Here is a 12,532-nt window from a genome sequence, read left to right on the forward strand (position 1 = left end):
TCACAGATGGGTTTTTTGCCAAATATCTTCGTTATTGCTTCACTGAAGATAAAAGGTGAGTAAATAAACAGCTAATTTTTATATCCCTTTTATTATACACTTAACATTATATTAATCGTCCACGTTTAAGGTTTAAACTCTATATATCTCACTTACTGGGCTGCACGCGATTCTATGCGTTATGTAATATGTTCTGTGGCTTCTATGAAGTTAATATAATATCACATTAAGCTTATAGAGCAATCCTGCTGCGTAGTTTGCAGTCATATCATGCAGAGAGCGCACTGGATGACGTGACAGACAACTGGTTGTCCAGTGCGATTCTGTTCACACGGCACAGCTTTTCTATAAATACGGTTGTGAAACCCGAAAATTTACGGGTGTGAGGTCGGTTATAGAATGCGGTTGTCAAACCCGTAAATTACCGAACTGCATGTGAACGGAACCGTCTTAAGGACTCAAATACGGGTTTAACAACCGTATTATGGTACCGTGTGAAGGCAGCCCTTGTCTTACTTTTTTGAACCTTGGTCATGAACTATTCAATATAATTTATGATTCTACTGTTTTTTATTTTTAGTATATCTACATATACTGTATACACAGTATTGTCTGTTTCACCATGTATTTTTATATAGCTGCTATGCAACAATGCAAAATTGTGAAAAACACTATAGAAATAAACTTTAATTGAATGAGCACCAGAAATGTAACCACAAGTCACAACAGAATGGGCAAGCTTGACCAGTCAGATAGACTGAGGGCAGGCGCCCATTATCCCAACCTCGGCCTGGACGAGGTTCGCTTGGGCTCAGGCGCAAAACTAGCTGTGTGATCGCAGATTGCGTAAGTGCACAGTTCAAATTGTGCCACCACTCCATTGTGCCACCCTCCCTTTATCTGCCTTAATAAAAACCTTCTGATGCACGCCGCAGGGTTACGTGAATGTCAGAGCTGCACATGTGACAGATCAATTAAGCAGTATGATGATGAGGCATCATGGCTGTGTGTCATTTCGCACCAAACAACTTGGAATACAAAAAAACACTGACTTAACATTACAATGGGTACCAGTGTTAAAAGAGCACTTCACTTCCTGTTTTCTTCAAAACAATCGCATCCTAATGACGAAAGCGTGCCTGAGCGCGGATCGGTCAAAGTACAGTGTGAGTGCGTGTTTCTGGGGGAGTAGGGGTGACAATCGCTCGGGCACGGTTCGGTTGGATTAGGTATAATATAAGTGCACCCAGGGTGTTTCAGATGGGAGTTTTAGAGTAACAGGAGAAACAACATAGCATTCAGCACAGGACCGATGTTGCCTACCCCTGCTCTAAGTATGATTGGATGCTACATGACTAACAGTTGTGCTTCAGTGTGAATGCATTTACATGTGCATTTACAGATGTTACACAATGAAGGTGATAATGAGCTCAGAGCCACAGGAGAGGCACATTGCTCATCTGAAACAACATATACTTCATTGCCTTCATGTTAGGGCTGGGTAATATAATATCTGAAACATAAGCACCAGCACAGGCTTTTTGCTCAACTCTATTATCACTTCATTGAATAGTTTCAACACTCTATTTAAACATGTTTTGTACAAATGTAGGACCTATTAAAAATATATTTTTTGTAGAATTTAAAAGGCACATATTATTCGCCTTTTTTATGATGTTATATAAGTCTCAGGTGTCCCCCAGAAACCAGAATGTGTCTGAAAATGTATATTAAAATCAATATTTTACTGATTTATGAAAGATGACACACTTTCTGGTAATCTGGGATTTCAGTATGGAGAGAAAGATTATGATTGTGATTGTCCATAGTTTTAAGGCACACTGTGAGTGTATTGTATTTTGTTTGTTATTTGCTTTAGGCATCTAGTTGAGAATTTGGACTTAAATGCGGTAATTTAACAGGCAGATGCTATGGTACACCTCTTATGGCAGACATCTCACTCAGGGCAGGATCTATGCTAATAGGGCATAGTTTATTACCAGTCGTGGGTGGGGTGTGTTTTACTGTGACATCTTGAATGACATTTTGAGCCCCTGTTTCTAGTTTACGGGGATTAAAAAAATAGGTCTGGGTGGATTTTTACCATTATAGAGTGGTTGTGTACACTAACTGTGGACGCGTATTAATGTTTAAATACGAATTTGCAGAATAGGTTCTCTTTTAACAAAAATTAAATCCATTTATACAAAAAATTATTAAAACACATTTTGAATTCTTACATAAAAAATACTAATAAACTACATTTTTTTTAAAAAGTGAGAGTGAAAAAGATTAAGTGTATATTATGGGTGTGTATATTTTTAGAAGAAGAAAGGTGATTTGAGGAACAGGAGTTATTATTTTTTTCAAATAATGGCATAATAGCAAACTCTGTTTGTGATAAGGACTTTAAAGATGACATCTGGTTACCATCACACACATATGCACACACACGCGCACACACACGCACGCACGCACGCACGCACGCACGCACACACACACACACACACACACACACACACACACACACACACACACACACACACACACACACACACACACACACAGTCAGGTCCCCTAGAGAGACACACAATACACTGAACCACCACTCACTATCAGGAATTACTCACCCTTGTCATAAGAGATGCTATCTGCCATCTCAGTAACATCTGCCGCACCCCACTGAGTCAAACACACATTCACACCCTCACAGTGGTGGTAAAGCTTATCTTAAATAAGCACACACTGCCTCTGGCTACCCCTAATAGCATGGTAATGAATGGTTCGCTAAGTTTGTTGTCTCCACTTACACTTTCACTTGTGTATGTCAGTCCTGTCGGCATCCTGTGACTCCATTTGACCTTTTCAGACAATAGTTCATTCGAATTTGAACTCTGACCCTTCACGTCTCGGTCTAATGGCACTTTTCCATTGCATAGTACCCCACGGTTTGGTTTAGTTTGGGTCGGGTCAGCTTACTTTTGGGAGCTTTTCCATTGGGTGCTGTACGTAGTACCCGATACTTTTTTTCGTACCATCTCAGTTGGGGTTCCAAACGACCCGAGCTGATACCAAACGTGACGTGAAAACACTATAGATCACTGATCGTCTGAGAGAATCGTCACTACGCGTCATCGCTATAATGTAATTAGCTTTACCTTATAGTGCTAGCTTGCGCTGTCTCGAGCAAACATGTTGTCATCTGTGCTCTGCTATAAGTTCCCAAACTCCATTTTAGCAACGAAAAACATGCACAGGTTGAGAATCAGGGACGCCATAACAGTTTTTTTCCAAACTTGCAGTCTGTGGCGGAACATTCGCAATATATATACATATATATTAAGGCAACTTCAATGAGGCTTAGCGGAGCGCGTCATCGTCGTCTGATGACGCCACGGGTGTTTGAACAGAAACTGTCATGTGAGACAGAGGTATTGATAAACTTTTTGTGGTGGCCAATTTAAATTTTGTGCTAGAGTGAGAAATAAATGAATGAATGGGGATGAACAACGCTCTCACTTGTATGATGTCATAGGCAGCAGCGCAAATAACGACACGCCTATAATCCCTCCCACTACAAAGTGATACTAAACTCGATGGAAAAGCTAACCACGCCAAAGTGAGGTGAGCTGACCCAACCCAAACTAAACTAAATCGTGGGGTACTATGCAATGGAAAAGCGCCATAAGCTTTGTGTAAGTATAACCTTATTCACACAGCACTTTGGTCCCAGAAAGTACCTGTAAAATTGGCAGACAAGCTTCTGTGTGAACGCAAACACGTTCCGTAAATGTTCTGGGATCGCTCCCAGAAAAAGGACCTAGTAACATTGCCAGAAGATACCCAGAAAGCCCTAGCCTGACTACGTCAGACTTTGTACTTCCGCTAAATTTCATTACGCTTCTGTACTCAGTCTGAGATACCTCCCATTCTAACAGTTTTCCTCCGGTCTCAAAACGCCGGTCCAATCAACAAACAGAGGGCGGGCTGAGAGCCGTGACGTAGACACTAAGCGCGAATGGTTGTTGTTTGTGGACATGGAGGCACAGAAAGCTATTTGCTCTGTTGTGGAGAACCGGCACTTGCCAACTTAAGCCCGAACAAGAAGAGTGTTTGTTAAACATTTTGAATGGATATTATGTTGTTGCCCTACTCCAGACAGGTTTTGGTAAAAGTTTAATTTATCAACTATTACCGATCGTCAGCGAGAAACTTTGTGCAGCACAGCTTGACGTGCACAACGATTGAGAAATCATGGAAGGGAATTTCGTTGTTCAAAGTTAATGGTGGAGGACGCGTGGGCAAACATTCTTTGGTGACGTTCCTGATTAACAAGAAAATAAGGTAGGAAGATTTAATTTACATATGGTTATGGGTGTCTGGTGGAAGAGTTTGAGCGGAGAGAGGGGCGTTCCTCCACTTACGGTACATTCACACGGGGCGTAAGCGTTAACGCTTAACGGAAGGCTTGTCTGAAGCGTGGCCAACAGCCAATCACTGTGGTCGCAACACAAGCTCCGGTCTTCCATAAACGTAATTGGCTTGCTCTGCCTAGGTTATTTGCATAAGGCGATATGATTGGCTGACGCACGCATTGCCGCTTGAAAAGTTGAGAAATGTTCAACTTCTGCCGCGAGCAACGGGACTGACGCGGCGCCGACGGATCCACAATTCAGTTCGCCAACGCTTGACGTCACCCATTAAAAGTGAATGGGAAGCGTCAACGCTTACGCCCCGTGTGAATGCGCCGTTAGACGTGAGTGGAAAGACACCGTAAGGATCGTGTTCTAGCTCTGGCCCAATTTACTTTACATAATCTGCAAAAGTCATTCATAACCATGTTAACTCCCGTATTTCACTCGATGGGTTTGTTTTCACATCATACGTGTGTTTTACTGCAGAAATTCGATGCGGCTGAGTCGGCGCATAACGCACATCATGTCCAAACGTTATGTGATTGGCTTACGTTTAGACCAATGATTTTAAACTCCAGACAAGCCCCTCCCACGAGAAGGAAAACGATTGTCAATTATGCCCAGCCAGACTCTGTCTATGAAGTGAAGCAAAATAGCAGAGGATGGTATTACCAGGCTAAGAAAGCCCTCAGTGTGAATGAGATGCAGAAAAAATGGCGTAAGGGCCGTGTTGTAGTGAGGACGCGAGTGTCATGGTAACATGAAGTTACGGTTTAGCTCTTTAAAACAAGGGGTTACGTGCAGATTTACTTTCACGACGAGAAATGTTTGCAAACTGGACTGAAGCAGATATCAGGCAGATCGTCACTCTCAACGCTGAAGTGGCGATCATTCACTAACATAAAAGAATAGTGCATCACTCGCTCAAATGAGTTTATAATAAACAAAAATGCCCACTCATCATTCGCAACAAGATATATTTTTCAGCTCTTCAAAATGTTTTTTTTTAAATGCACACTTACATTCACAATGAGAAATGTCTGCAAACTGCACTGAAAGTAGCCTGTCAAATATCCACTCTGAAGCTGACATCATTCTCCAGCATACTAGAACGGCACGTTACAGCTCCTTTACAGTCTTATCATAAACAAAAATGCATGCATGTGGTTTCTGGAGAGAGCAATAATGAATAATAAGCAAACTTCAGACGCTGCAAAGAAATCTGCCAAACGTGCACGCGGATTCCGGCAAATCATTGGCAGTGTGAATAAAACAAAAATCGAACAATCCCGGATAAATCCCGGATGCATTTCACATGTATTTTCTGTAATGTCTGTCTGAAGTGGCTTTATGTAGGAGGTGTTAAGTTATGTGTACTGTTTCTGTGTTTTCTTTCAGGTGCACAAGCTGTTTGAGTTCTGCATGGCGTTGTTACTGGGACCGGCAGCTCAATTCATGTGTTTCCAATAAAAATACTACACAGGATATTATAGAGGTGAGCATTAACTCTGTCAACCACATCTTTGTAGCATTATTTCATATGACTGTATCGAACTGATAACGTTAGATTACACCACAAAAAAGCTGCATAGCTGTTTACACTGTACATTTGTAAGGTACATATTGAATGATACAGAGGACTTCTGTTCCAAAAGACTTCCAAGATACCTAATTTTAATAAAGGCAGTGTTGCTAATATCATTTGTCAACAATCTAATTCCAGAATGTATTGCTATAAGTATTAAGATGACCAACAGCGCACAGGATATTAATATTTTTATTGTTGTTTACGATTAGGCTATACTTATATTTAATTTAATACTGACTGGTATCTGTACAGTTAAAATTTAGCTAGATTGGTTGTGATAATAATGGTACTAAAAACAATGCGAATATAGAAATTGTAGTGCAAGACACTACAACAATTTAGAGAGTCAGGCAAGCAGAAAGTACTGCGTCCACCACTCTACCAAACCTCATAAAACATAAACCCACCCACCTCCCCCATGGCTAATAAACCACATGTTGACACAATGAGCTATGTTACAAGCTGCAAGACTTTCAACACGCTGACAAAAAGGGTAAAATACTGATGAATTAATAATCCATACACTAGCATTAATAACCCATGAGGTCATATAAAGAAAGAGAGGCAGAGGGTTTAACATGTCATGATATTAAAGAAATAGGTATTATGTTTAAATACTAATTTTCTTATTCTTTACCATCATGCCATACAAAGTGATTTTTACCTTCAGCTGAACACAAATGTTTTTATAAAAATAAATCTCTTTTATGCGCATGTATTGTAGTGGGAGTGAACAGGACGCAAAATTCTGATTGTCCAATTAGCTAATTTGGTGGCACATAACTTCAAATTACATTGGTTCTTGTGGAGTGTCTCTGAAGTAATAAAGCATTTCATTTCATTACAAAAATAATCCATTATTGAATATGTTAAAATTTGACTAATGTATTACTAATTATTTAATTAGTTATTTATTAGTAATAAATAGACTAAATTACAAAATTATTAATTATTTTATATTTTAAAAGAATTTTAAATTATATAATAATCATCAATAGAAGCTCACTATGGGCTTGTTAAGTCATGACGTAAGGATTTGTTTCCGTGTCCAAGCCTCCACTCATTTCAATAGAGGATATTATTTAAACAGCCGTCTATGGGCACAATGTATTCATATCACACATTTAAGCGAAAATTTTATAAACTCGCAGTGTACAATGCAGTCTCCAGGCTCACAGAATCACCGACAGGAATGTATTAATAATTCTTAAAAATCCATGTCCATGTCTGGCAATCTCAGATTTTTTATGGAGATAAAAATTAGGATTGGGTGTTTTTGGTCATTTTACATTATGATACTAGTGTATTAGCGTGATTTTTTTTTATTTCCCGGTAAAATTTGAGATCGGTTGGACCTGGAAGCGCTGCATGATATCAGACTTAAAAACCCCTCTGTGGTAAGGGTTGAATTGTGACACAAGCTCTAATTAGAGTATTAACCAAACAGAACAGACTGGGCCAGCTTGACTAATCAGAATAGACATTGGGGGGTGGCAAAAGTGGGTTTAAAACATACTGGGAAAAGAAATGCAGCAATACTGTGAAATATGTGGAAATATGTGAATTATGTAAAGTTTTCCAAACATTGGTGACCATTTCATTTTTTTCTCTCCAGGATTCCATGACTTGTCCCAGTATGGTGGCATATAAAGTTCCCCCATCACCCACAGGATCGTTGCAGGTTTTCACTTTGGAACTCAACAACATAGAACATGTAGGAATTAAACCTTTTTTTACTAATATGAACGCAAATGTGCAGCATCACTTTTGGTACTATGGTCTGAAAGCTATTTCTCTGTCTGCCTCTCTTTCTGTTTTGATGTTTTGGGTTTGCAGGGCTTACATCTTTCATGTCTGTTTAGTCACTATTCAAGTCTTAGTGGCTCTGTAAACAACCCATGAATCTGAGGGCATGTTTACACCACAGTGATTGTAGTAATATGATTGTATTTTGTGTATTTGAACAATTGTGTAAACACCACAACATTGTCTAAACGATTATCTAGTGTTGCATGCCTGCAGACTGAATAAGTTATAGGCATGCGCATGACCTTTTATCTGTTTTCACAGATTTGCATTTTTAACATTTACATGGAAACAATGACAGTGCCAGTTTCAAAAACGTGCACTTTTTAAAAGTTTGCATTTTCAGGACCCCAACAAACTGCCAAACACAAAAAGTTTTCCTTTTTTGGTTGATAACACTGTTGTCGGCCCCTCCGAGCTTGGTATTAGAAAAACCTGTGTTGAGTTTTATTTCGTCGGGAAATATTAAGTTTTCAAAATTTAATCCATATTATTATTAACTAAAAATTACACATCTTGTGTCTAGTTAAGAACACCACATCTAATGTGTTGTCCTGAACTTAACACATCTTTGTGTTATTTTTGGAACAACACACTTTGTGTTATTTTAACACATCTTGTGTTGTCCTTTTTATTTATTTAAACAAAATCAACACTTAATGACACATTATGTGTTAAAATAACACATAATGTTTTAAATAGTTAGTTTAACACAAAACAATATGTTAAAATTAACACATCATTTCTTAGAGTGCATTACTGTATGTTTTTTGCCAGGAGGACTGGACATAACAATTTTGGCTTAATTAATGCTGTGTGTTTGGATCAAAGTTTCCATACATCCTCATGTCATTCCAAAGCCATTTGCCTCAATGACAGAAAGGAATATTTGAGATTTTTCTAGTTTTGAGAATTAGAAAAGATACTGTAAAACTTCAAATAATAGCCGAGTCCCAAATAGACGCCTGTCTCTTTTAGACGCCTGGTGTGACGACAGGTTTGGGTTAATAAACGCCTGTCTCAAATAAAGGCCAGGGGCCTCATTTATAAAGCGTGCGTACGCACAAAACGGGGCCACTTCCCACGCAAAAGTTGTGATCTATAAAGAAAAACTTGACGGCAGAATGTGCGCACCTGTAAGCAAACTCTGACCCATGCGTAAGCACATTTTGGAGACAATTAATGGGAATTGGCGACACAGATGGCGAGAAAGTGAACTGAAATCAGATTAAAGAAAGTTAAAATGACAAGAACTATTATAAATATTGATAACACACACACACCTTTAATTTCACTATCATACGTTAGATCCACGTTATCATGATTATGAAATCCAGCAGTGTTATTTGCACTGAGTAATAATTGTTTCATATACATCTTGTAAAATTCAATCTTAAATCAAAAATCATTTTAAATATTTAATCAGCGCTGTCTCACCGTCACGTTGTCCACTACGGAAGCGCGATATGAACCGACAGATGGATAGCATCAAATATCCATTAAATAACTGCAGAGCACAGTGTAAATAACCAAAAATTATCCTAAATTACTATGCATTTTTATCATCAAATATCAAAGTGTGGAAATACAGCCATCACGCTCCCGGACAACCGTTTCTCTCTATATTATCATTATAATAGTCTGATGTGAAAACCTGCATGAAGAAACATGCGTTCGCCTACATTAAAATAAATATTTACTCTCACGTGTACAAGTTAATGCAAGTCTGAGAGGTAAAAGGAAATAAAAATGTATGTTTTTAAATTTAAATGATTCATTATTATATGTCTGCTTTTTGTAGAGCAGAGTAGAACGCTCGTGCTGCCGGAGAACAGTCAGCATATATCAGACACGTGCACAAAAGGAGCAAAAAACACATATCTATTTTATTTTAGTGATACCTCTAATTTATACTGTGATTTTCGCAAGGTGTTACAGTATGTAATTGCTGTAAAAATGGCGCATTATGCTTACGAACTAATAATTGGATGCCAGTCTCATTAATGAGGATCAGCATTCAGGAGGTGATTTGCATTGAATATTTATGGTTAAAAATGGGCGTGTATAGGGCGGGATGTGAGGCAGATTCACGTACGCACATTTTCAGGTGATCTGTGATTTATAAAAAGGAATATTGCTTGCTGGTGTGCTTAATATTTTTTTGCGTACGCTATTTTTGGCTTTTATGCGTACGTAGACTTTTAGTAAGGATTCTACGCACAGTTTTATAAATAAGGCCCCTGGTCTGTTTTTTAGTTTCGGGTTGTATTTAATCTTCTTAAACCCGTCAGATCGTTTATTTAAGCCAGTTCTATGGTGCAGATTGCACACGCTAAAGTTTTGATTAACTTAATTTTTGCAGCATTCAAAATGTATCTGACCACACCGCTCTCTCTATCAATCCCGTCTCCCCTGGAGTTCTAGTCGAGCAATCCAATAAAAAAAAGAGGCTACACAATAGCCAATCAGAAAATAGCACTGTTGTATCTGGGTAAGATTTCACGCAACAACCAATAAAAAAACATATCCTCGTTTGCTTTATTAATGCTGCCAATAATTTAAGACTGTTATTCTTACACAAATTAATTTGTTAAACACATTCAAATTATAAATAAAACTGCTGTCATGTTTGAACAATTAAATTAAAAGCCTGTCTCTTATAGACGCCTGGTGTGACGATAGGTTTGGGAAAATAAAAGCCTGGGCTATTATTTGAAGTTTTACAGTAGTAATCAATAATAAAATAACAATGTGAAGCTATTATATGCACTGGAAAAAATAGCTGTAATTACACAGCTGGTTGCCAGTAACTTATTTTAGAAGAAAAAGATTTAAAAAATGTTTAATGTTCATTTAACTTTGAACAAACTGTTGCCAGTAAATAACATACATGTAAAATCTACAGTAAGTTACTGGCAACCCGCTGCCAGTAATGCTGTAATTTCTACAGATTTTTTTACATTGTGGCTTTAATGAGTAATAAAGGCTTATTTCATAAAGTTCAAGGATGTTTTTGTATTCACAAAAAGTTGAGGGAATCATGTAAGACAGAGAGAGCAAACTTTGCAAATCCCATACTTGGAATATAAAAAGTCCGGTTCAGGCTTATTTTGTTTCACTAAATGAAAGCATGTACTGAAGCTGAGGAAATAGGAATCTAGACATTAGAGTGGGTTGTTTAAAAGACAAACAGCAGTTAGTCAAGATAGTTCTTTTGTCTGTGTGTGGGTCTTGTGATGTTGTTTCAACATGCCTTTATTCCCTCAGGAGACTTATTTGATTGGACATAGCTATGGCTCTGGTTGTCATGCTACTGTGTCTTTGTGTGTGTAGGGCACTGAGTTGGAGTGTGACTTTGGCAATGGGCAGCTGTACACAGCTGAATGGAATGATGGGCAGTCATCTGTAAACTGCAGTGGAGTGACAGTAAGTTCATCTTATAACAGCAGAAGCCATGAATAACTTTATAGTCAACATTTAACTAAATTTTTTACATGTCGTCTTGAGTTCAATGTAAGATTTTTTTTTTTTTTTGAGGGATGTGGTATGTCAGCTGCCAACTTTCCAATCCATTTCCTATGGATGAAATCATGCCCTGCCTTAAGACTTGTTGAAAATCCTGTTTTACCTGTAGATCTATACAAACTATAAGGATTTTAACTCTTTCACCGCCAGCATTTAAAAAAAAAGTTGCCAGCCAGCGCCAGCGTTTTTGATGATTTTCACCAAAGTTTAATGCCTTCCAGAAAATGTTCTTTAAATATATGAACAGACCCTCTGCTTTCAAACAAAAAAAAAAACGTTTCATCCTACCTTTAGTGGTTCTTTTGCAATCAGCTTTTGAATATGGGTAGGTTTTTGCAAAAACACCATATTTTGAGCAAAAAGCAGACATAATTCCATTTTTGTGACGGACTTTTCATAGAGATCCCATTCAGAGCGATCTTTAAAACAGACACGGACATGCAGCAGCTTGCCATAGGGCAATACTTCCGGGTTTAAAAAGTTGCGGAAGGGCGCCACCTGGTGGATAATAGCGGTATTGCGGAAAGACGGATAATCTCGTCATTGGCGGGGAAGCGTTTTCTCTTAATTGACGAGATATCTCGTCAATGGCGGGGAAAGAGTTAAGGAATCTTACTGTATCTCACCTGTATCACAAAGCCAATATGCAGAGATTACAGATTATAAAGTAGTTAACTGACCAATTAAATGTGTGTTTTATATGTTTTGTACAGCTGGAAACTACATTGTGGAGTGAGACATTTTATTTAAACCTAAGAAGAAAGGGAACAGGCAAATATATAGACAGCCCACAACCAATGGCAGGTATGTCTCTTTTTTACACACACGCACCCACGCGCACACACACACACACACATGTTGGTCCCCTTACCTACCCCAGTCCCTAAGAGTCCCCGTAAACCACGTTTATAGTATAATAAACATGTCATTATACACTATTCATGTCCTCGTAAACCACATAGACCAACCCACACACACGCACGCACGCACGCACGCACGCACGCACACACACACACACACACACAAACAATGAAAGTGTCTCAATGCCAGAGCCACTTTTTAGCACCTTAGCACTTTTTAGCACAAATTAGCACTTTTTTCAAACTGGATAAATAAAGCAACAGTTCAGCTCTTACTATAGTTTTTATTAACATCATGGTTCAACAAATAAGGTAAAAGTTAAATAATATTTCACTTA

At 38.4% G+C, this 12,532-nt stretch overlaps 1 protein-coding gene across 1 annotated transcript in view; it reads left to right on the plus strand.

Annotated features, from left to right (window-relative positions):
• plxnd1 (plexin D1) overlaps positions 1-12,532 on the plus strand; it is a 91,447-nt gene that overhangs the window by 25,814 nt on the left and 53,101 nt on the right. The window contains exons 8-11 of the mRNA XM_065271331.2: positions 5,814-5,910; positions 7,619-7,717; positions 11,143-11,235; positions 12,048-12,138. Of these exons, the coding sequence (XP_065127403.1) occupies positions 5,814-5,910; positions 7,619-7,717; positions 11,143-11,235; positions 12,048-12,138 (380 nt within the window). The remainder of the gene's footprint in view (positions 1-5,813; positions 5,911-7,618; positions 7,718-11,142; positions 11,236-12,047; positions 12,139-12,532) is intronic.

The sequence above is a fragment of the Paramisgurnus dabryanus genome, chromosome 11 (genome assembly GCF_030506205.2).
Source record: "Paramisgurnus dabryanus chromosome 11, PD_genome_1.1, whole genome shotgun sequence".
Classification (NCBI taxonomy): domain Eukaryota; kingdom Metazoa; phylum Chordata; class Actinopteri; order Cypriniformes; family Cobitidae; genus Paramisgurnus; species Paramisgurnus dabryanus.